The sequence below is a fragment of the Etheostoma cragini genome, chromosome 21, assembly GCF_013103735.1.
Source record: "Etheostoma cragini isolate CJK2018 chromosome 21, CSU_Ecrag_1.0, whole genome shotgun sequence".
NCBI lineage: Eukaryota > Metazoa > Chordata > Actinopteri > Perciformes > Percidae > Etheostoma > Etheostoma cragini.
The window spans coordinates 11,970,082-11,995,364 of record NC_048427.1 but is presented as its reverse complement, the minus strand read 5'-3'; the positions used below and the strand labels follow the sequence as shown (position 1 = coordinate 11,995,364).

General features: G+C 39.8%; 2 protein-coding genes across 2 annotated transcripts; one reads left to right on the top strand and one right to left on the bottom strand.

Annotated features, from left to right (window-relative positions):
• Positions 1 to 10,508: 10,508 nt before the first annotated feature.
• Positions 10,509 to 11,830, top strand: LOC117937111 (histone H1.0-B). Its single transcript, XM_034860811.1, has one exon. The coding sequence runs from the start codon at positions 10,752 to 10,754 to the stop codon at positions 11,337 to 11,339; it is 588 nt and encodes a 195-aa protein (XP_034716702.1). The 5' UTR covers positions 10,509 to 10,751; the 3' UTR covers positions 11,340 to 11,830.
• Positions 11,831 to 13,341: 1,511 nt separating this feature from the next.
• On the bottom strand, positions 13,342 to 24,095 carry rhot2 (ras homolog family member T2). The gene is made up of 19 exons (XM_034860639.1): positions 23,852 to 24,095; positions 22,820 to 22,878; positions 22,131 to 22,212; positions 21,814 to 21,857; positions 21,329 to 21,382; positions 21,154 to 21,206; positions 20,714 to 20,822; positions 20,458 to 20,559; positions 20,235 to 20,333; positions 20,027 to 20,135; positions 19,807 to 19,927; positions 19,449 to 19,533; positions 19,056 to 19,201; positions 18,828 to 18,928; positions 16,715 to 16,845; positions 16,508 to 16,588; positions 16,290 to 16,412; positions 14,877 to 15,079; positions 13,342 to 14,666 (listed from the first exon to the last, which is right to left on the bottom strand). The coding sequence occupies exons 1-19, from the start codon at positions 23,886 to 23,888 to the stop codon at positions 14,549 to 14,551; spliced, it is 1,857 nt and encodes a 618-aa protein (XP_034716530.1). The 5' UTR covers positions 23,889 to 24,095; the 3' UTR covers positions 13,342 to 14,548.
• Between the last annotated feature and the right edge of the window lie 1,188 nt (positions 24,096 to 25,283).

The following is a 25,283-nucleotide window of genomic DNA, read 5'->3' as shown; positions in this document are numbered from 1 at the left end:
CTTCCCTCTCCTCATACACACACTGCGCTGCCTGCATACCAAATAGGCAGGGGAGGGAGGTGGCCACTCTCTTCCAATTAGAGAAGGGGAAGGAGTGGCCATGGGCTGCGGCTCCTCTCCTCTCATCACTACAAGTAAAGGCGTCTCAGGGAGGGAGCAGGGGATGGGCTCCACTGCGGCTTTGCACTTACTACAGGCACAGACCCCCCACACACATGTCTGGTCTGCTACTGACAGGCATACACACACAAACCCACGCACTGTAAACAAGACAATAGCTGCAAATACACAGACAGGCACAGAGTGAAATCCTCACCATGTGATGATTGTGTTCATATTAAAACTACGGAAAACAAAGGAGATGAATGGCACGGGGGACGACATAAAACTACTAATGATATAAATAGCACAGATGGGCCCCCAAAGGATACTATAGACTGCTCTGCAACCATTTACAGTACATAGCTGTGCTAATTATAAGCATTGGCACATTAGCACATTTTTATGCACTGCTGCACAATCAAGCAAACTCCCACCCCCAACACAAATGCCCAAACATAAAATTAAATTAGACTGTTTGGACGGTTCACTGATCCTCCAATGAACTCAAAAGAATACCACCCTAAAACAAGACCACACAAGACAACCATCCTCAATGCAACACTTCATTATAAGTAATTCCAGAACAAAGGCACTTTTTGTGTTAATCTGATGCATAATGACAAGACTGGCATACAGGGAGCCAGACAAGAAGGTCAGAATATACAAATGGTTAAGGAACTCGTTCCTGCTGCATGTGGGCGGCAGGCAGTGGCTGAGTCGGATTTGATTGAAATCCTCTTTAAAAGGTGTTTTCTTTCTGTACAAATCTGCAGTGACCCCTCCTCCTCAGGACAATGCCGAGGAGCGGGATGAAGCAGCGAGGGAGACGTAACTTTGAACGGGTAAGAAAGTGAAAGAGCCTACAATGCCTTGGAGCTGATTGTAGCTGAAGATGTTTTAAGGGTTGGGACCTGGTGATGACTTCAGCTTACACTGTGGTTGAAGCAGGGGTGACGCTGGTCCTCTGCACTGTTCCCTGTGAAATGTACCGCCAACAATGTAACTCTGCCTCTGGCTCGGTGACCAACACTGCCTCTGCCTGTTTAAGGAACATGATTGCACCAGATGTTTGGCCTATTTATATTCTTACAGGCGGGAAGGCTTATACATGTTTCTAAATGTGAGAAACTTTTTTTAAATATCTGGGGTTAGTCATTACAGCAACGTGTATTGTGCTTTATTGGCTCAGACTGATGCTGCTGACTATATGAAGCCATTAAAAACTGTATTTGTCCTAATGGATTGGGCAGAGCTCCCAGACTTTCCTTTAGTCACCTTCCACTATGCCCATCTCACACACTTTTGTTTAAACAAAATCTCAATAATAACCGTCCAAGTCTATAGCGATGTCAGGATTCCCTTCTTTTTCTTTGTTCAACTGCTAATCAATGTCCGGAATTAATTTGACTCCAATGTTCTGTAGTTGTGACCATGGATATGACAAATCTAATTCTAAGGTTACTTAGAATAACTAAAATAAGGAAGACTGATTGATAGAACAGCCAAAATGAAACTAGATTAAACTGTTGCCTTGGTAACCACAAAAGACTCCCATCAAACAATGACATACAAGTACCATTAACTGAAAAGAAATCTAGAGCAGTTAGAAATTAAAGCAGCCTCTTAAGACAAAAAAACAACCAGGCTCTACCATACGTTGGAGTTTATTATGACAGTGTATGTGCTGTATGAATGACATTAGCACAACACAGTCTTGGTTCGGTTATAAAGAAAGCCGCAGCACTATTCAATCACACGCTATCAAATGAAAATGGCCTTGACTGAGCAAAAATGGCACTAGACGCAGGTACAAAACATTCCCAAATATATGAACAAGATGCCAACTAGGCTCCCAGCCGCACCACGGGTCAAGCCAGTATCCGGTATCATTGTTTTCATTAAACTGCCACCAAGGGACATTATCCAGATGACTGACAGAGCAAGACAAGCCTCCGGTGAAATACGGTCCCTGCTGCCAGAGGTGTCCCCAACTGAATTTTCTCCCTTGAGCCTGACTAAACCCTTCATGTTCTATTCACCCCTGCTGGTGGATGGATGGATGTTGACGGCAGGATGAACCCAGGCAGCCAGTTCGTTCTTTAATAAGGCCTAAGTGCAGCAGACAAAACACTGGTCTAGCCTCCGTGTGAGAGAATAACAAGGTCCTTCTGGGAGGCAGGAAAGCGCATTAATTAGACCGCCACTCTGCACTTCTTCTCACCAGCTTAATGACCTTAATGTCCATGAGGCATGTGTTTATTTATTGGTGTCTATTTGTGGATAGTTGTGTTCTGTCAGTGAAACGGATGGTAAGGAGCTACAAACGCATGCTTTAAAGCTCTGAATTCAGTGTGTCTTCATGCTACACAGGCTTTAGGCATGAGGCGTGCATGTATGCTTATTTATGCCGCAGTCGCCACATGCTGTATGTGTCTGCAAACTGTTTTGTCTGGATTTGGATGTGCACAATAAGATCTTAGAGCTTTACAATCTAAAGGATGGGTTGCAAACTTAATTTTGATATTAAATAACTGTTTATCAACAAAAACTTTATTTAAATCTTGGTTCAGTCCTCCTGAAACTTAGAGGAAATGCAGCCCTGTTGCTCACTCAAGACTGCGGTGTGTTCAATTTGGATTATTCTTGCAATGTCAATTTCAGTATTGACAAATATTTTACAGGTAACTTCTTTAAAAAAAAAAAATTAAATTCTTTAAAAATACATTGTGGCAACTGGTACTTTCAGGCATTTCGTTTTGTTTTTTTCAGATGCCGATTTTATACTATTAAATGCACACACACACACACACACATATATATGTATATATAGGCCTATATATATATATATATATATATATATATATATATATATATATATATATATATATATATATATATATATATATATATATAGATAGATAGATAGATAGATAGATAGATAGATAGATAGATAGATAGATAGATAGAGAGTGGTATATTTAACTTAATAATATGTAATAAAGTACTATATAATAACAATTATGGAGCAATTGCAATGTCATTGTCCAGAAGACATACAGTATTTTATATACTATACTGAAAGCCTTGTGTGTTTAATTAGGAACTGATTACCTTATTCCTGAGAAGTGAGGAATGCAGACATAAAGGCAATAAAGGCATAAGGGCAAAGTGTATATGTTTTCTTTGTGATCTTGGTGCTCTACAGCTATGAGGGGATTTTTGGCAAGAGTTATAAAAAAAATAAAAATGCAGAGCCGCTCAGACAGACTAGTTACATAGAGAATGTTTAGAAATGTTCTCATTAGTAAGCATCTCATTAACCGGACTTGTTGGGGCGAGAAGAATATAAGTAGTGCATAAAAAAAGAAAGAGAAAGCATGCTGTAACCAGAAATGACCTTAAACTGGTTGTTGAGGTTGACTGATGGGAAATAGACAAACAGGTTTCACAGGAATCCATTGATGTGGATATATAAATGAGGTGTATGCTGGGAAATACTCCTGCCATCTACCAACCTGAAAAACATTAAGCGGGAAGAGAAAATGAATAAATACACATTTAAAGCAGCAGAGAGAGGAGCTACACTCTGAAAGCTCAAGAGAGGGCAGAATTAAACATCAACCACAGACCTGACCACAAGATTGTGAGTTCAAGAGATGATAACACTCTTAAGGACTGTTGCTCATCTGTAAAATACAATCCACACTCAGTGTGTTGTCATTGTGCAGGATCACAGCACTACAGTGTGGCTCTGTTGTTCTCTGAGCTGAGAAATTAAGAAGACAGGTTATTCTGCTATCCTCAACTAATCATGTGAATTAAAATAGATGGTGCTTCACATTCGAGCCATGTAATGCCAAGCAGCGGTGATTGTGCAATAGAGGGAATCACCCGCATGATGAAAAACGGCAGAAAAATGAATCAGGTCACTGAATGACACAGTTTTAGCCCAAACTGCTCCACTTTGAAGCTCTCTTGGGGACATAAAACGGAAGAAGCAAAGAAGGAGAAGCAGAGAGTTAGAGGAAGGGAAGAGAATTAAGAGGAGAAACGGAAAGCAAAGACAAACTGAAAAGAATGAGGGGTGTATTAACATTTCTGTAAAACTGTCAAACTGTCAGACTGACTGGGAATTCATCGGGAGCCACTCTTTGAGCCCCATCTGTGCAATATTAACATCTTATACTGAGACAGGTCTGTTTCCAAAACATAAATTACCATTTCTGACATTACAGTGTCACAGTATGCCACTTGTAGTTGAGTTGAGCTCAGGCTTCCTACCATAGGTTTGGGAGTCACAGCAGTAAGGATAAGAGTGGAGAGACCTCTGGTGTCCAAACGTGTAGTTGCATCCTAAAATGAGGGCAGCTCTGTTGGCCGATGAGATGTGCTGACACACCAGATATATTTGTCACTTGAGTTAAACTGAAATAATTAAAGTTCATTTAACACTCCTGTACTTCCATTAGGACCATGTTTAGCATAGGAAATACTTTGACAACATAACTTAGGTTCTACATTTACTGTACTGTTTCCACTTTCATTTTATATAACTGTTGTTGGCACAAGTATATATCATCAGTTTGTGAAACAGTGCTTATTAAGCCAAGTTTAAGATTATATGGATTGCAAAAAACACAATTACTTCTATTTAGGTTGCCACTGTGCGTAAAAGCAGCTGTGATCATAAGTCACTGGTACACACTATGAGGGGCCAAAAACACTTCTGCCTGTTTTAGAAAATTGGCTAATGTTGTGCATTACAGTATAAAGAGAGCATGGGAACTATAACTATACACCAACACCAAACCAACACTGTTCAATTATTGTCTTGTATTTTGACATCATTATTCAGCACTGAACACAAAGTAAAAGACTAAAGAGAGCTTATAGGTAAAAAAAAGATAAAGAAGTATCACAATTATACTGAATTTTACACTTAGATGCTCCTGTTTAGTGACAGCCTGTTGCCGCAGTTTATGTTACTCATGTACTCTACCTAAGTCGCCAAGTATTAAACGGGCGAGGGTTAAAGTCAGGATTAGGGCTATATGTAGCATTTTTTAACGGTAATGTATAAGTGTCAAATTAGATGTGATAGCTTGTAGTCAATATGTCACATGTGTAACAATTTGGAGACAAAACGCAGCAACTCAACATTTAAGTTTTATCAACAATTTGAATGTAATCGCTGACTGATTCTTTTTCAATGGAGCACCTCTGTTTAAAGTAAATAATCCCTATTACTGTTCAACTGAAATGCTGTGTCATCTTGTAGCATGAGAGAGAGACAATGACAAGGGATTCATCTCTGCTGGTTTGACTGACAGCTCACAGGTGCTCTAAAGACTATGTCAAATGTGAGAGGTGGTTTGACAGCTGAAATTTAGGAAATAATGACCTACTCTAAATAATGACATAAGGGTGGAGTGTTTTGGAATGGAAAGACAAAGAGTGCCTTGGTGTGGCCAAACTGACGGACCTCATTGGCCCCGTTGTGCAGCAGTCGCAGCACTTGGCCACTGACACCTGTTCACACATCCAAGTGTTGTCACAACTGTCGTAGCCCCGAACACATGAACACTATCTTTGCAGGGACCCGTCATTGACATAATGCAGTCCCTAGCCCCTTATCATAACTTTAACAAATAAATGCCTTACCTTAACCCTTACCTTCAACCTAACCATAACCTAATTCTAACCCTAAAACCAAGTCTTAGCCCTCAAACAGCCCTTTAACGTTGTGGGGTCCAGCATTTTTAGCCCACAAAGCTGTCCGGACCCCACAAGTATACTGTATTCCCGTTTTTTTGACCCCACTCTGTGGTTAAATGAGAACACACACACACACAGGTGTGTCTCACTATCTTTGTGGGGACCAGTCATTGACATAATGCATTCCCTAGCCCCTTACCCTAACCTTAACCATCAAACCTAAATGCCTAACCTTAATTCTAACCCTGATCCTAAAACCAAGTCTTATTCCTCAAACAGCCCTTTAAAGTTGTGGGGACCAGCATTTTGTCCCCACAAAGCTGTCAGGACCCCATAAGTATACTGTATTCCCGGTATTTGGTCCCCATAAATGTAGTTAAACCTAATACACACATGACAAGCGTATTTAAACCACAAGTGTGTCAATGCCTTGTTCTCCCTTTGAGTTGTCCCCATGGCTAATCACTGAGACATAAACGGTTTTATCCGTGGCCGCTGAACTAAACAATGCCCAGCTCAAGGGCACAACTGGCACTGTAAAACTGTGCACAGGGATTTTATATGCAAGTAGGAAAGATGCAACTGGTCTAAACTAGGCCTACTATAATTTTAATTGCACATGTTTTACTGTTTTATCTTTTTCTGTTAGTTTTACTCAAAACACTGCTATAGACTGAAAACCAAATGAAAACACAAACATCTAGTTAAATAACTTTAACTGCAGTCAACAGCTGAAGCTGATATCAACTGTTATTTTGTTACATAATTTTGTGGATTTCCCCCTCCACATATCAGTCTCATATTTCTTGAGTAGTAAAGAACAAAGAAAACATGAACTCTCATGACATGACACACAAAAGGCAATGGGCTCAATATGTCATGTCTCATTTTGCTAGCGAGGAATAGCTCACTGAAACGTACATCCTCAACGACAGTGATTTTATATTAGAGGGAAGATTCATTTTATTTATTTTAATTATTAAAGGTAATCTATTACTAATTATTTTTATTTTAAACAGGACCGTAGCTGACAAAGTCTTAAACAAAATGACACAGCAATACATCAAATGGGTATGACAAATCTACATCCTTGAAAAAACAATACTGCCCATGATCCCAAACTAGTGCAAACTTAATTTATGTGTAATTGTGGCTAAGTGATTGATTGAGTGATAATTATTTTCCCGAATTTTAGTGTGCAGTATAGTCTTTAGTTTACTGAGTCGTTATAGTGTGAAATATGCAGACCTACACCGATAAAGCTTGAAAGAAACAGTGTTCGTAGCAGAAAAATAAGAAATTATCTAATCTAAAACCTGTCTCCAGACCTTATCTGGCCACCTAAGTAAATGAAAAAAGATCTGATTTAATTTCTTCTTATCTGACTTTCAACATCAGTGTCAACAAGGAGACAGTCTTCAAATCAAGGCAACTCATAAAGAATGCTTTTAGCGAGCACACTGTGATCATGTGCTCGATGGTTTGGGATCCAAAGCCCTAATATGGAGCACACGGATGCCTCCAGTAGCAAAATGGTGGGTGATGTCACCCTGAATGCTAAAATTACAAACTGGCATCAGATAAATTTAGAGGTGCAATGCTAAATCTCTCCTTACCGAATGGAGTATCTGTCTTCTGTAAATACATGTGTAAAATACCTCCCACTCGACTCTCTCCAACTACTAGCAAATAAACCAGCGCTGGGTTAAACATTACGCAAGCTAAATACATCTCAGGTATTGGCACGACTAATGATACAACTGGAAAGCTAGATATCAGTGTTTTGGCAGCAGAGGTGCATACACACCCAAAGAAAAGGCAAGGAATCATTTCTGCCAATCAACTAATTGATTAAACAACTAACATTCTGTGCTCTGGCCACACCACAAAGCAGTGGTGGAATGTAACTAAGTACATTTACTCCATAACCATGCTGAAGGACATACTTTACTTGATTGTTTCCATTTGATGTATACTTTATACTTCAACTACAAAAGAACAGAAAACATTGGACTTTTTTTCCAAACATTACATTTTTTGACATTATTATTTTGCATGCGGATGATTTAGATTATTAATACAAAATATAAATCAACAAATAAATTCCAACTTAAATAAGTGAAGCTACCCAGAAGTATACAAAGTAATTCAAAATAGCTCCCCCTTTACCAGCTGCAACATTAAAGTGATAAACACATTAATGCCTCAATAATTATAGTACAGTTATAAAATATACAAGATTTTGAAATGGGCCATTCTGCGTAATGAGTACTTTTACTTTTGGTAGGCCTAAGTATATTTAGATACTATTACTTTTGTAAGGTTTTGAATGAAGGACTTTTAGTAATTGTACATTCGACTATTGTTACTTTTCATCAAGTAAAAGCTCTGAATACTTTTTTTCCACCACTGCAACAAAGACACCAGTCCTAAAAAAAAAACACAGCAGAGTGTAATTCTGGCAGGGACAATTCTAGACCAATCCCTAGAGATCGAAAACTATGAATTAGCCTGTGTCCAATTAGTAGTCACGTGTGAAACAGGGAGGCGCTGCAGCATATGATGTACTGGTCATTAAGGCGCATCTCATTTTACTGACTATTGAAATTGTGCGGTGAGCACGCATGGCTCGGGAGGTCCAGTCAGTTTGGAGAACGTCCCTCTGTCGGCGGAGAAAGGGAGTGGCCTGTTTGGGACTGCTTTACAGTAACGCTTCCTTAACGGGGCACATGCGAAGACAATAACACATCACTCAGGACAAACGATAACAAAAACATCGGACCAATAACCTATATCCCAAAATTACCCAAACAAGCCGAAGCTGTTGCTGCAACACATGGCCCGAATAGGACTCGCAAACAATAGACATGGTGTTCATCTTATCATAGAGACTACAGTAGGCTATACATATGCAGCGCCTAATTATGCTCCTCCCTCCTTTATTCACTCATTCAGTTGCGCCACACAAATAATTGCATTCACTCAGTCACTTCAGCCCTCCTTAGGCGCTTTATTCACTCATTCATCTTCCCTCCCATCATCTATTCATCCCCCTCCCTCTTGTGCACTTGTGCTGTGTAGGCTACTACTCACCCTTTCATCTACTCCCTCCCTCTTCGGTGCCATTTGAAAAAAAACATTCATTCATTCACTCCCTCCTTGTTTTCACTCATTCAATCTCTCCTCGCACACTAACCCACTAACCCACCCACCCTCCCACCCTCCCTGTAAAACGCACCCACAGGCACCAAAAAACAAAACAGTCATCAACTCACTGTGAGGACACAGGTGGAGATGAACGGGCAGAGGCACTGATATACTTTACTAAATTAAACTTTATTTGGATTATTTACACAATTTATGTAAAATGGCTAAAATAAACTAAATACATTATGATATATCAAGATGCCCAAATATAAAGGAAATTGGGCATCGTGTTATTTGACAAGAGGTCACTTCATTGCTTCAAAATGGTCAGTATCCCACTGTAGTCTAGAGGACCACCTCTCTGACAAACAGCCTGGTGTTGTTTGGCACCATTGACTATGATGACAGTCGGTTATTATCCAGAAATAGTGTTCAAGAACTCAGAAAAGCATGCCACAAAAGTCGGAGAAAAGCACTAGGCTACTCCAGTGGCTGACTTTCATAGGAATCAAAATGGCGTTGCAGGGAGGGACATCAAACCTGATATTAAAATAAGAAATAATACAGGGGAAATACAGTAAAGTTTGTAATTTAAATGTTTTTTTGTTTTTTTTTAAGGACCGACAGCATAGCCCCTCATAAAAATGAGGAAAGCCAAATGTCAAACCTGTTATTGACTGTGGGCTGATGCGCCAGTTCCTGAACAAAAGAAAGCCATCACTGCGCCCTATATTGAAGGACTTTGGTTTCGGCTGCAGTCCCCCTTGCAGCTGGACTCACACCTGGTCACACAGCACCTCTATCAGATATATAGTGATCCATTTTTTGATCCGGTATCCGAGTCCCTGATCTTTGGAGATGTTGGCAACTTTCCTGACAATGAAGCTCAAATGGGGACTGCCATAGTGACAGTTATAACCAATTCTGTCCAAAAACAGCTCACACAGCAACCCCATCCACCGTATTCCAACCCAAATGAAACCATATCATCGTCCCGAGTGTCCCCTGTAACTTAAATATTGTGACATTTAATTTATATGAGGTTTAACAGCAAATAATCTCGACCACGTCACTCAAAGTCAATGGCCGGACTGTGTTAGTTGGGAAAATGTTTCGCTGTATTAAAAGCAAAAACAGATCCAGAATCCGACCAACCCGCGTGCATCCGTTTAAGCATAGATACAATTTCGATATGCATAGGATGATTTTGCCACAGGTTCAGTCTGTTTGGGTCAATTCAACGCGAATTGTGCAAAATTGTTCACAGCCCGCATTACTTCCAGCGGGTTTTCCTAGAATAAAAGTTGTTCGCCGGCGCGGATGAAGGGAAAAAAGTGTGTCCCTGTGAAGCCTAATGTCTCTGCTATCAGCACATCATGTTTTGTGGATCAGTACTCCGCCGTAGCTTTTATATTTGTCAGGAGTTGGAGGATGAAGAAACACAAACGGGACGGCGCCAGTTCCATGGAGTCCGCTAGATCAGCTGCTGGCAGTTGGTGTTCTCAATCACGTCCGCAGATAGGCTTCATAGGCTCACCGAGGCGCCTGTGGAATAAGACACTTAAGTGATCCGGTGTACTGACGCGTCACAGTGTGTGGACAGTCATATCATTCTTTTTTACTGTGAAAGCAGTAAGTGAGACGTTGTTTCACAACTCGGTCTGTCTGCGGATAAAGCTTTATTTCTGGTATTTTTCGTTGTTTCTGACGCTCCGGTGTACCAGCTGAGCCGGGTGAATTTACACACTTGGACTTTTTTTGATAACTAACTCCAAACAGAAGTAACCATGGCAGAGACGTCGGCAACTCCAGCCAAAGCCAAAAAGGCAGCAAAGCCCAAGAAAGCAGCTTCTCATCCCAAGTACTCGGAGATGATAAAAGCGGCCATCGTTCACGACGCCACTCGGAGTGGAGCGTCCCGACAATCCATCCAGAAGTACGTGAGGAAGAACTATAAGGTGGGCGAGAACGCCGATGTGCAGATTAAACTGGCCCTGAAGAGGATGGTGGCAATCGGGATTCTGCGCCACACCAAAGGCGTCGGCGCGTCCGGATCCTTCAGGTTGAACAAACCAGAGGACTCCAAAAAGTCAACCAAGGCACCGGCACCTGTCAAAGCAAAGAAGGCAGTGAAGCCCTCCAAACCCAAGAAAGCGGCGAAGCCCAAGAAGGTGGCCAAGACGCCGGAAAAAACCAAAAAGGCAGCTGCAAAGAAAGTGAAAAAGGTCGTGAAAAAGGTGACACCAACGAAACCCAAAAAGGCACCAGCTAAGAAACCCAAGGCGGCCAAGCCCAAGGCAAAACCAGCAAAGAGGGCAGCCAAGCCCAAGGCAAAGACGCCCAAAAAGGCAGCCAAAACCGCAAAGAAGAAGTAAAAGGACAATATCAGAGACAAAGTCAATGTAAATACTTAAGGAAATGTTTTCGTAAATGTATTATTTTTGTAAGGTCTTGCAAACTTATACCAGTAGTTTTCTCTCCATTGCACTATAGCATACACGCTGTAGAAACAATTGAGCATTTTTAGTTGGCGTTAATAATACTGTTCATTTCTGTCTGATCCTTGGATACGTATAGACCAAGTTCTTGCTGAAAAGGTAAACAAAAATGTACATACAGTTGATCTTATGGATATTGCTAGTGCACGGGGTCATACTGAAATTACAAATGTGACAATGCAGCATTGGTGAGCCTTTACCTGTAGACCTCAACAAGATTCCTTAAGGCTCTATAGTTGTCATTCAAGCTCCATCTGTTTATTTCCTCATGTTCAGACTATTCATAACATTCAAACATCCCACTGTGTTCAGTCACTTTTGAAGACTTGTTTATATACTGCAATTCAATAAACCTTTGTGATCTTCTACTAAATGTGTTGGTCAATTTACTGCGCGCATTTTACGCGTGCGTAATATGATTGGTGTAGTGGATGGATTATGTGCATATTAAAGATTAATAGGCCTAATCTACTAAACTGCCCAATACCATTTTCTAATTCATTTGTGTGTGTGAATATATATATATATATATATATATATATATATATATATATATATATATATATATATATATATATATATATATATATATATATATATATATATATATATATATATATATATATATAGCCTATCTTGGACATGATAACCGTTAGACTGCGGAATGAAATTAGTTATTGTGCACAAAGAAGTTGCATACAAGGCCACCTGCAGAAGCACCAAGGAGGGCTGATATTCTGTTGCAGAGGCTGATCCACGTAAGTGTACATGCAACACAAAACTAGTGGAACTTAGGACGACTGCAAGTTGTTATTAGTTTAACTATATGAGTGTTAAACATCAGGTTATATCATTGACTAGAATCGTGGTCTCTAAATAACAATTGCTTTTACCAACTAGTCATGGAGACAGACAAGGGCTTTTAGGCCACTTCGCGATGTAAAGTAAACGACCGGTTATTATTAAAACTCTACTATGAAACAAAAGTGCACAGGGATGAAGTCCCTAAAGGGAACCTGGCTGTGGTAAACAAGGCCGAGAGTTAAGTGCTTTGTACTGGTCTAAAAATTTTTATGTATTCAATAACGGCCCTAATCACAAGGCATCAAATGTCAGCGGTTATAGTTTTTTTTTCCTGTGGTGGTTCTAGTACATACAAACTGGACTCAATATCCCAAAATGCTCTTTCCTTAAACTGGCTGCAGCGTAGCGAGGTGGCGGCTTTGCCGACTACCCTGCCTCTCACCTGACATGCAACGATGCCATCTTGTGGTGTCTTGCAAGAACAGGCGTCTCCTCCTCACTGCAGTTGGGAACAAGACGCAGACAGACTGGAGTCAAACTGATGAAAGTCAAGATCAAACACACAAATTTCCCCCCACACACGGTTATCCATTATCATCCTTTAAGACAGGTGTACGATCATCAAACTAACCTTATAATCAAAGTGTTCTGGCTGAAGGATCAAAGCAGGGCATCCAGACGCGCCAAGGCACAGTCTTCTTGCATTTTGACAGGCTATGTGCAAAAGGTCAGTAATTGATGTCAAAACATAGTAATCCAACATGAATGTTGACAGCACAGCAGAATACCTTTGTAACCCATTACCTTAAGCAACAAACGTTTAGTGAATAAAATGATATGGTATCTGGAACATTAACGATATTGTTAACACTTCTACATAGTAATGCCTCATTCTCTGAAGTCTGATAGGTATGTATTAATGCAAAATAAAAAAAGACAAACTCCTGTCAGAATTTATAAGGCATAAAAATTAGCTACAACAATCAACAAGTTAAATATGGAAAAAAGGCACCAACTGTCCAACATATTAACATAAATCATTGATCTTTCATTCCAACATCCATAATGTCTTTGGGGGCAAAAGGTCCCCACCCAATCTAGTCTGGTCTTTTATTTAGAATCTAAATCAGTTCAATTTAAAACAGAAACAGCAATATTTTAAAAGTCACAGAAGTGATTTCTGCAGAAACAGCAGGTCCCCAGCTAAATTAAGCAATAAAACATACATAACATAAATGACATGTTGGAAAACAATACATTGACGATTGTGTAACAAGGTCAAAGAGAATGCACAGTGTCAGGTGTATGTGAACAAAAATAAATCGCATATCTATTTCAGTCTGTATTGAAATTAATTACTTCACTTTCAATGTGAACAGAAGAATTCGTTTGACCAAATTTGTCTTTACCTGTGTCATTTTAAGGTTTGCTTGGCCTCCGTTTACAGGATAAATTATTTTCAGATTTCTTGCATAAACAAACTGCCATTCTTATTCATGCACATCCCTGCAACAGCAGATCAGTGGCCGGAGGCCGTACTGCTAAAACATTAAAATGTTTAATTCTCAAGCAAAATATTATGCCTAAGGGGCAAATAACATGCTATGACTACTCATTGCTGCTGGAGTTATTTGGCAAATCTATATGAACATCCAGTATATGTGGAGGCATGGTCAGAAGGGAGGTTGTAGTTCATGGGGGAGCTCCAGCAAGAGATTCAGTGGCAGCCAATCAGGATGTTTGCTCAGTTGGAAATGCTCCATATGCTGCCATTTGGTTCGTCAGTCTAGTCAATTTGGCATTTTCCTATATAATGCTTAGGAAACACTGCATGTATATAAAAACTCTCCAATCTCACCATATGCATGTAAAAGATAATCAATGAGTAAGCTTAGCTCAGACACAACTGTCTTGCTGCATTTCCTCCTCTATTATTAAGCACCTGTTTGGATGTGAACAGTTCACTTTCCATTTCAATGCACAGAGCACTGTCAGGCAAACTCCTACTTTTCCTGGTTTTACAATATAAGGCAGAAAAAGCTGGGCACAGCAGCGTGGGGAATAATATGATCAATAGCTTCCAATTGCCTTTGGACTGTTGTGATCAGCTGACTCTGAGGGTAGGACAAAGTAAAGAAGGGCAGATGTATGAAGAGTTTCCTGGGAGCCTTAAAAGGTAAAACAATATGGTGGATCTGGTCTCTGAGGTTCGGTCTTGATGGATGGATCGAGGGAAAGTTGGATTGTTAAAAAAAGAAAGAAGCTCAGCTGGTTGTTGATCATCATTTCAGTCTGGCAACAGATCTGTAGATAGCAAAGCCGAGAACGGCAACCACAGCCGAGCCCAACGCCACTCTCAGCCAGAAGGATGTGTTGCTCATGTCTGAGCCATTCAGGTGTCTGGAGATTGGGGGGGGGGGACATCATCATCGAGGGTTAACCACACAAAGCAACACAGCGAATATCATAAGCAAATCAAATGACATACATATCTACCTATCACATTTTAATCACTAAATGTTTTAAGCAATATTTTCCTTTAACTGAACTTTATATTTTCCGTGTTTTCAATGTTTCTTAAGAGCAGTGGTTTATCTTAGTAGTACGTACGGGTACACTGCTGCCCAGGCGAGCCTGGTGTAGATGTTCTTGCTAGAGGAGTCGAGGAACAGGCTGGAGAAGGGCAGCGGTGGAGGCAGTTGGTGTTTATAACAGAACTCTGCTGGAGTCATCCCGTGGAACTGCTTGACCTCAGGAAGGTCCACCTTGGAGGCGACCAGCACACATGGGATGTTGCTCTCCATGTAGTGTTGCTAAGTAAGAATAACGAGGGAAAAATTCAGTTGAGAGAAGAGAATCTACCTTGTTTTTAAGTCATAATGAAATCCAGGTAACCTTTATTGTAATACACAATTAATGCAAACTATTTGAAGTCTAAATAACCATCATGACTCATACAGGGACACAGATCTGTCAAAGTTTGAAGGGTTAAATGTTCTTTTTATTTAGTTTCTGTTGAGAGTGCCCGGCAGTAAGCAGGTAAAAACAATACCTTTTGGTATGGAGCCTTTTATTCCACTAGTAATTAGCATAACTGTCCAAAACAAAACAAAGTTATTCTTGTAAACACCTTGATCTGAATAAATACCTATTTTCAGAATATTTTTTTATTGGTGGTTTAATCCCGTTATTATTCTTCTGACATACCATTTGATACCATTTTGTATTTAAGGATCCCCGATTACATTTTATTTTCAGGAGATCTTTATTCTGGAAACAGGGCAGCCTCCAGACTAACCTTTTACATATTGCCACACACGTTAGGCGTTACCTTTATTGTCAGTTCCCATACACATTGGTCTTTTTTTATATATTTTTAAAGATAACCATTTTTAGGCCTTTATTTGACAGGACAGCTGGAAACATTAAAGGGGAGAGGCACGCTGCGTAGAGAAGTAATGCTTTATATATGGCCGCCCGCTCTACCAACTGAGCTAACCGGCCGCCCACATTGGTAATTTCTAAACCCATTATGGAAATGACCAGAAATAAAAAAGGTTCAGTTAATTTTTTTTTCTTTATTTAAATCACAACATAAACAAGAGATCACAATAATCTCAATTGGTTAAAAAAATAGACGGCCAACACCATTGGCCTTCTTAAACAAAGAATCTTAACTTTGACCACCAAAATCTAAATCAGTTCATTCTTGAACTCAAGGGGCCATTTTTGCCTAATTTTTAGAACTTCCCTCCAGGGGTTCCTGAGACATTGGGTTATCAAAAAGGGACTGACGGAGAACCCCAAAACATAATGCTTCCGGTCATGGCTGTAGTTGGCGCGGCGTAATCAGTAAAATAGGTGGTAGAAAGTAAGCTGTAATACTGCATTATTTATTAGGTTGCGTGCAAACACCAGTACAAACCGATATGCAGCCTTTGTGAATAGCAATAACTAAAAATGATAATAAATGAATACCAGTTTCATCTTTTAAATGGTCCTGTAACTTTTGCTGTCACTGACCTTGTATATACTGGCACAATAGTCGAAGGAATGCGGGTCACTGGAGTCGTACATGAGACAAGCAACATCACAGGAGGCATCTGATGCCTTCAGGAACTCCACCTCCACATCCACCTCATTGAGCTGCACAGGGAGGAGAAGAGTGTGGTACTCAGGCTTTAGTCAGGGTCAGAGGTTATGGGTCAGCAAGCATTAAGATCAGGATGGGAGCTACTTACGATTAGGTACTTCTCCTGGTTGCTGACCTGTACAGTGTTTATGGCATAGGGGGAGAAGGCACTGCTGGAATTTCCCTTATTCTATAAGAAAATGAAAAAATCCAGAAAAAGAGTCACTACTTAGCAACGTTCATTATGCCGACTAGTACAAGTGTATCACGTTTTAAAAAATTTTCAGCTCCAGACTAGCAGCAGATGGTGCCATACCACAACGTTGCGGCCCACAAAGGCCTGGAGAAAGGCTGTCTTGCCCGTCCCCCGCGGTCCGATCACCTTGCAGAGAAACACTGACCGCTGTGTCTGGCGCTTCACCAGGTCCTCCTTTTTCGCCTGTGTTACTGTGCATATATAAATAAGCAGTAACACAAAACATAAACACAGTGCATAACAAACGGACAGGGCTGCCATTCTGTCAGTTAGAATTTGATTGCATATCAATTGTTAAAAAAAGGGATTAAAGAAAGAAATGTGTGAGCCTAAAATGCTGCCCTGGAGGAAATGTGTACAATGTATGAAATCAAGTATTATATAAATGTAAAACTGCACCATGCCTGAAGCCTCCTAATTTCCACTATTTGCTAGGCAAAGATAGAGCTCATCATTTTCCAGGTAATATTATTATTAGCCCTGAAGTCGGAGGACAACATCCCTAAAGCAGAAGATGTAATTTCTGCACCAGCTGAGCAAGATCAACACGTCCCAGCAGTTGTTATTTCAGTTCTTCTGCTATGCAACCAACGAGTCTGTTCTTTCCTGGTTGATCACTGCTTGCTTTGTCTTGGACACCAAACAGAGCATAGAGGCTACGGCAGCCCAGCAGGCAAATCCCATCACTCGTGTTAACCTGTTTATCCTTGAGGATTTGTAACTGCGGCATCTCAGATCTAATCAGTAAAGCTTGTTACTAAAGTGTTGCTGTAAAGGGATGTCAGCACATAATGAAAATAAGCCCGGCTTGCAAAAAAGAGGTACTTTCTATCTTTTCAACTTAGTTTGTCAGATAATCAGTGACCCACACTCTCTGGGTTTAAATGTATTACAGCAAAAAAATACCTTTTACATGAAGGCCACTTAATTGCATTACATTTATTTCACACTAAAGTAAAATAAGTAAATATATTGATCCACTTCAAAAGTTAGATAAAGTGACCTATTGTGGCAGTTAAGGGCTTTCAACAAAGTAAAACAACACGGCTTAAAGTATAATGCAGGTGCACACATATACTGTAAGTACAGGGTCTATCAATCCAGTCTGTGTAGGCACAAAAATCAGAAGGTTTAAAGTCAGAGGACACATGACACATAGTCACAAGACATGTAGGCATAACCTAAAATTTGACTAGAAATGAAATTGCACCCCTCTATACTGTCAGACATGACTCATATATTGATCACGTAATAACCAAAGCCTTAGGATTGGTCTTCAATGGACAATGAATGTCTGAGCCAAACACTGTAGCAATCCATCCAACACTTGTTGAGATATTTGACTAAGGACCAACCTATTTGACTATAAACCTAACTGACAGGCGATTAGATCTACCAACTGATATTGCCTTTCTAAGACCGATACTGCTAGCATTGCTAAAAATAAAACACTACGATGACAATTAACATTAGTACTAATTAATGAAAGGTTGAGTTGGCACCAAAAAACACAGCAACTAAGCACATGCTACAACCAGTAACTAGTCTCCTTATTACAAGGTCGTTTAATCTTTGTGTCCTTCAGGCTATTCTGACATCTACTGCGGGATCACCTAAAGACGCTCACCTCCAAGACATAATGTGTGTGGTTAGCAGCAGTGAGACCTATTACATCACACATCTTGTACTAACATTCCTGACAACGTGGCCTTAGACGGCCTTTAGCTTACACACAGTATAGAACCAGTCAAAAGGTTGGACACGCTTTCCCATTCAAGTAAGAATGTCCAAACTTCTTACTGGTACTAAGAAGCACAGAGACACTACTACTGTATACATCAAAGTAACAGAACAACATAATCAGTAATCATTATTCTTTTAGTTAGTGCTCATAACAAATACAAGAAAAAAATGTGTGAGGAGTGCACTATTTCAAACCATTCATAAATGTATTGACACAGGTGCAATTTATAAACTCAAACTACTACTCACATCTCAAGGACAAATGTACAAGTATGAAGGCTTATTAGGAAGCAGCGGACAGGATTTAAACGAGTAATCCTCCTACAGAACAGGGGTTAACTATGAGACTGGGATTTAAGTTCAAAGAGGATGTACAGTAAGTCACAGTAACTCCCATGTTCCATAGGAAGAATAAATTACGCAAACACACCTGTGATTGCAGCAGTCTGTGACTCCTGCTCAGTGAGGTTAGGGTAGCCTAGGTATCCTAGGTGCTCCAGGCAATGGTGGATGTCAAAGTACGCAGAGAGCCTGCATGTGAAGGGATTGCGATACATGTGACCTTTGAACTGTCTACAATTGCTTTTAAGTGCACAAATGTGTAAAACTAGAGCATGCAAACACAACAAAATAAATAACAATTGTGTGCGATACGTACGTCCACTGACAAAGGTAGCCGTGGTATGAGATGTAGCCCTTGTCTGTGGTTGGGACAGTCATGTACAACTCTGCACCCCATGGTAAGTAAGGACATACGCAAAACAGGTTCCTAAGCTCTGCCGGTGACAGGGCAGAGTCTTTGTCCTGAGAGGGAAAACAGGTCAGTTCAGGTCACAAAAAGGAAGGAAACCCTCGATTACTGAACGGGCCAAGCAGAAAACTGACAGCCGCTACTTAATATTTACAGCAATTTAAAGGCTTTTGCCACTTATACATTCAACACACAACAAACGCACACAAAAAATAAATTTCCCACAATATTTAACTTAAGAGTTACACTCTCCTGTCCAGTGTGACATTGTGACCATAGGCAGCCCGGATTGCTACTTACTTCATCATACTTGTCAAAGAGCCGCTGGAGGAACTGGTGGCCTAAATGATTGAGCTCTGTGGTGCAGCCACTGGGAACTTGTAGTCTGACAACAGAAAAACAACAATTACATATTTAGATACCTGGGCATTCATGACTAGTGTGTACAAACACAACAAAGGCACCACCAAACAGAAATGCAGGAAAAACACAGGATACATAGTTGGGTCGGAGATAGATGACTAGGTAGAAAACAGGGACAGGGATCTGTAGTCTCCAAAACTATTGCAATACAACCCGCTTTAATGCTATAGTTATAAGCAATATTAAAATTACATTGGAGTTGACAGCTGAAGTACAATAGTGTCATTTGACATACACAGGGTAAAGGTAATCATCAGTCAGATCAAGGTTGTCGTCATATCCAAACTTCCTGAGTATAGTCCATGTGGTTTCATGTCGGCCCCTCTGGATAAATAACGTATTAAGAAACAAGAAACCTGAAAAAAGGGGAGATAAAATACTTGCCATTAGTTAAGTGTGGCAATGCTGACAACAGAGTTTAAATTTGCATGTTCTCATTCCTGAGTAATTTTTACCATTTAGGGTCAGGCCGTTGTCTTGCACCCCATCACTGGTGTTCTTCCAAACTACTGTCTTCACATCTTCTAAGGCTTGAGGTGCCAGAGGATTCCCAAAACAAGATTTCTACACATAAGATGGATGGATTTTTTTATACAGCAAACAAAGAGCTTTGGTTCAAACAATGACTGTGAAGACAGAACTTTAAGTGATTGTAGCTGGCACCTGAAAGCAGTTGAGTTCTGCGTCACTGAGGATACGGTCATTGTCCTGGTCTGAAATGAAGAATATTCTGCTAAGGGCTCTGACGCACGCTGGTTTTAGCTGGTGAAGAATATTGGAGGACAAAAACAGTATGATCATTTGCATGCACATATGTAAATGAGTGGACTGAGAGAGACAGACAGCTGACTCCACATTTGGCATCACATTTCAAAAAATAGCTGACCTGTTTGTCCTCAGGGTCATAAAGAGGTGCAGTAGGGTGAAGAACTGCCTTCTGTGCATAGTAGAACAGCTCTGATATGTTTTTCAGGTTCTTTGCAGAACACTTGAAAAAGAAAAAGAAAAAAAAGGATATTTCAGATACAATTTCTAACCAAACTTAAGACCAGATAATGTGGCCATGTGTACATATTTGTATCAAAGAGCTAGGGTGCAGTAATTAGCAGACTCAATATGTCTGTGAGAGAGTTCAGTCTCACCTCAACGCATGTCTCAATCTCAGAGAACAGGTTCATGATGGGAAGAATGGTTTCCATTGAGCTCCCACATCGCAGATCTGACTTGTTTCCCACGAGGATGATGGGAACTCTAATAGAACAATATAGAGACAGGATAACTCTCTATATAACACTATTGTGGTCTACTGTGTAAACGCAGGTATTCATGCAATACAAAGATACAATGTAAATCAGCTGACATTCCAATAGTGGACTGCATGCACACACAGTTCTACATATTTGGCATTCTGATGTACTCTTAGGTCATATTCTGGGAGATTTATTGCTATGTTAGATCAGGCTCAAACTCCTAGACTACAAAGTTTGCCCACATAGCATGCAGACAGTATGGAGTTCAATGGCAAGATGGCAATGCCTTGGGAAAAGCCCAGAGCACACACCCATCAACAGCTGATACATACTTGTTCCCTTTCTCTGCGTCGCCGTTAATTAAAGGTATCCATTTAGTTTTGATCTGAAAAACAAAAGCAGAGAAAAGTGCTATTTGTATTTTAAATGCATTAGGTAAAGGTGATATGCATTATGTGGAATGCTTGAACAGTATAAGACAAGGTAAATCAAGTAGCAGGTTACTACCTTGTCTATTGTGTCATCGTTCGTGACATCATACACCACACACACCACGTTAGCCTGTTTGGTTTGAGGAAAAAACAGCTGTGAGGGACCTTAGGCCAAAAACTCAGAAACCACAAAATGCTATCAACCTTGTATAACTTTTTATTAAAATCCTTGAGAAAACAACACTGCACGAATAAAACAGAACATGACAAAAGTAAATAAGAATGGAAGATGATTAGGTTGCTGGCCCCAAGCGCCGTAAATGCTAGGCTTCTTAGAAATATGACTATGATCTTAACAACATTGTGACAAACCTAAGAAACAATTATATTTATTTATAAAACCCAAAACATGTTATTCTTAATCAGGGCACAGAATTGCTTGATTGTTAAAACGGATGATGTTCAGATTATTAATTAGTGCTGTATTTTTCCCCCTTCAATTTATTCATTTATTGGTGAAGTAAAATCATATAAAACCACAATGAAGTATGGTGTACTTACCTTAATGATCTCACTTCTAAGGACTTCATCACTCTGCTCTTTTTCTGTTAAGGACAACCAATAAAATCTTAAAGTCAAGATATTCAGACATGCTTACGCACACACTACACCCACCCACACCCACAGAAGTAAATACTGGTGGTGCTACATGTAAGCCTTCAGGGCATTACATATTCATGCCCTGCACTTATGAAACCATTGTATATCCTGCACTTACTGCTATTTCACTTCTGGTTAGACCCGAACTGCATTTTGTTGCCTTGTAACTGTACCTGTGTAATGACAATAAAGTTGAATCTAATCTAATCTAATATTACCTGAGTAGTCCACTATGTGTGTGGGCACCTTCTCAGGAGTCACGTCAGCAGGGATAGTGATTTCTTCAGCTCTAGGAGGAACCTGTCAGAGATTGCATATCCCAGATAAAACCATCAAACAATTCAACCTCCCATTTCACAAATACACATTTTCTATTTTGCATTAAGCATACACACAATTATGGCTTTGGGGAACAAAATTAAACCATAAACCGAAAGGCTTTCTGAATATTTTTTTTTTTTTTTTTAGAACAACACACCGTAAAACACAATACTGGCCTCATAGTACATAGCAGGGCAGGCTGATGTCATCATGTCAAACAATGACCAAACATGCTGCAAAAGTCACAAATACTTGGCAAAAACCTACATTGAAAGTCATTTTTGCAATGAGAGTATACAGAGTTACATATTTCAAAATAAGTTTCAAATGAAAATGACACTTATTAGCTTGCACGCATTGAACACTACCAAGAAACAATTTGTTTTCTTTACTGCACAGAAATTAACCAGTTTACTGAGTACTGCCTACAGTAGAGTAACTGTGACTGTAATTAGCCAACTGTGGTTAATATAGACTACAAGATAGGTGGTCAGGTGGCTACATGTGCAAAGAATCCTCCAGCTAAAAGTACGTTTAGGTTAAAAAAAAAAAAACAGCAGTAGTGAATATTTGTACCAACACTTACCTCTTCTGGGAATTCCTCCCCAACCAAAGACATGATAAGCGAAGTCTTCCCCACCTTGGCTGTGGGAAGAGACAATATGAAGAGGATGAGGAGGAGGTGGCAGAGAAAGACTCATCCAACTTAGCTTGTGTGATGGAGTGATATCGATTACTGTAAAAGTGCATGCACTAGTAAGTTAACTACTCTTTATGTTGTCATATAAAATGATTAAATGATTCCCCTTATATGGTCTTAAGTGCTGCCAGCTAATATGGCATGAAGCAAACACTATTGTATTGCATCTAAACAACGGACTTTTAGCCAGACAATACTCAATCAATGTCACTGTTCACGTTGTAAACACAAACACCATAAAACCGTCATACTGAACAGTTAACGGTTAACTACCTCTTATTTAGAAGTTAAATGGGAAATATCTCACTTTCAAAAAGCATGTTCATAATTTTAGTAGCTAGCTACTAACGTTAGTTACGTTAACTGTTCTATTGTTACAGTAACCTAGAGTACTAACGTTACTTCATGACTGCAGCTACTAGCTAGCTAGCATGTCTATCCTCTCTAACTTAAACGTTTTATTTCGCAGAAAACCTAAAAAACGCTCCAGCTGTTCATTGTGTAATGTGGATTTCAGAGGAAAGCAGCTAATAAGTTAGACGACAAAACAACAATAACAGGTTTACTAGCGTAACTTCTCTATGGCAGTTAATTACCTTAACAGTTAACGTTATTCACAACTTAAAAGCAAAGTTACTCTGAGCTGCTAAATTAGTCTTGCGGAAATTAACATTTGTAGAGCGGCCCCTTCATAAAAAAAACATATCATTTAATCTAATAGGATTATATTAGTGTAGCTAGACATGCATACATTTCCAAATTAAGACAGTTATCACCACCATGCCACCAGGAGTAACCGACATAACGCTAAATTCAGCTACAAGTTTGAAGTTAGTTAGCTACAGCAGCTAATGTTTGCTAGCTAGCTAGTCTTTTAGCTTGTGGTTAACGTTACAGCTTTCAGTGCCAATGACTTACGCTCCCCCAATAAGAGTATCCTGACGTCTTGTTTCATGTTTCCTCTCTATTTGACAAAGAGTCAGAATCGCGCTTCAATATTACAGTGGCATTTATCTGTATTTGAATGTCAAATTCTAGTGAAAATCTAACGTGTGCCTCTCCACAGCGATATGCATACAAGGTGAAACCATATCATTCCGGTTCACAGAGACCGTGAAAACACGCTCTCTGCTGGACAAAGTAACACTCTACTGCCTTCGTTTCCCTCACAATGTATGTTATGAGGATCTCAAGTTTTGTCAGTAAAACGTTCAACACATACAGTGAAATTGAAATATATATATTTTTTAATGTATTTAATAAAGTCCCAGTAAACAGAAAAGTTTCGCAGTATGCTTAACTCAAAATTCTACATGAATACAGCTCTTCATTATATTTCCGCTACCACCTTTGCCCCAAATTCTACCCCATCAACAACAATATCCTTGGTGATCCTTTACTGCGAAAGTAACTTTTAATATAAATCAAACCAATGTACAGTCTAATTCTAATCAAACCAATTAAGATGATTTATTTACAATTGCACCTCAACCTCAGTAGATTTAAAAAAAAAAACTCATTCACAACAGTGGTGATTAATTTTACTAAACCCTTATAACACAAGCATTATGTATGTACAAGCATCTTGTACATTATTATTAGAAAGATGGGCCATAGCCTGAATTTTTATATAGCCCTATAAAAGGTCAAAGCTTTTTGAAACAATTTTTTTCATCAAGCTTTATAGTTTCTAAATCTTAATCAAGAAACAACTCTAATACAAACGGTTTAGAGCAGCCATACAATATCCAAACCATTGGTGGTGGAGTGACATCATTTGGGAAATGACAGTCTGACATTTTCCACACCTGTATCTCCATCTTTACTCATCTAAACCTCCACCTTTGTTGTGAGAAAAGCAACAGATTGTCAAAATTGGGTTTTTGTTGCCGAGTCCATTGCACAGGACGATCATAAGTTCTCCAAGCAAAAACAAGAAATGGAGAGGATAATTTGAGTTCAATGGCAGCTGTTGTTTATCACAGTCCTAGTGTTTGTTTACCAGCTTTGCTCACATTTCAGTATCAAACTTAAGTATCATCCCTTTACCACAACTGAATCTACCTGCATCACATCACTGACCGCATCATTACTAACCTAGTCCTTATGTTCTTTCCCCCCCAGCATGTTTCCTCGGATCAGGGAGACGCCAAAAATCAGGGTAGCAGCTGTCCATGGTCCCGCTACACGTCCTGCGATGCCATGTTACATCCTGCTACGCTCTGCTGTGCCCAGCTACGTCCTGCTGTGCCTTGTAACGCTGCACAGTGCCCTGCTATGCTACAAATAACTAATACAAATAAACTCTTCATTCTAATCCCAACCGGTCGTCAGACACCGCCTACCAAGA

Coding starts and splice junctions, on each gene's coding strand:
- LOC117937111 (XM_034860811.1), top strand. CDS start 10,752: ATGGCAGAGACGTCGGCAACTCCAGCCAAAGCCAAAAAGGCAGCAAAG.
- rhot2 (XM_034860639.1), bottom strand. CDS start 23,888: ATGAAACAAGACGTCAGGATACTCTTATTGGGGGAGC. Junction 18,929..19,055: donor GGCTACCTTTGTCAGTGGAC/GTACGTATCGCA, acceptor CTTCACATGCAG/GCTCTCTGCGTACTTTGACA. Junction 15,080..16,289: donor ATTGTGCCAGTATATACAAG/GTCAGTGACAGC, acceptor ATTCTTACTTAG/CAACACTACATGGAGAGCAA.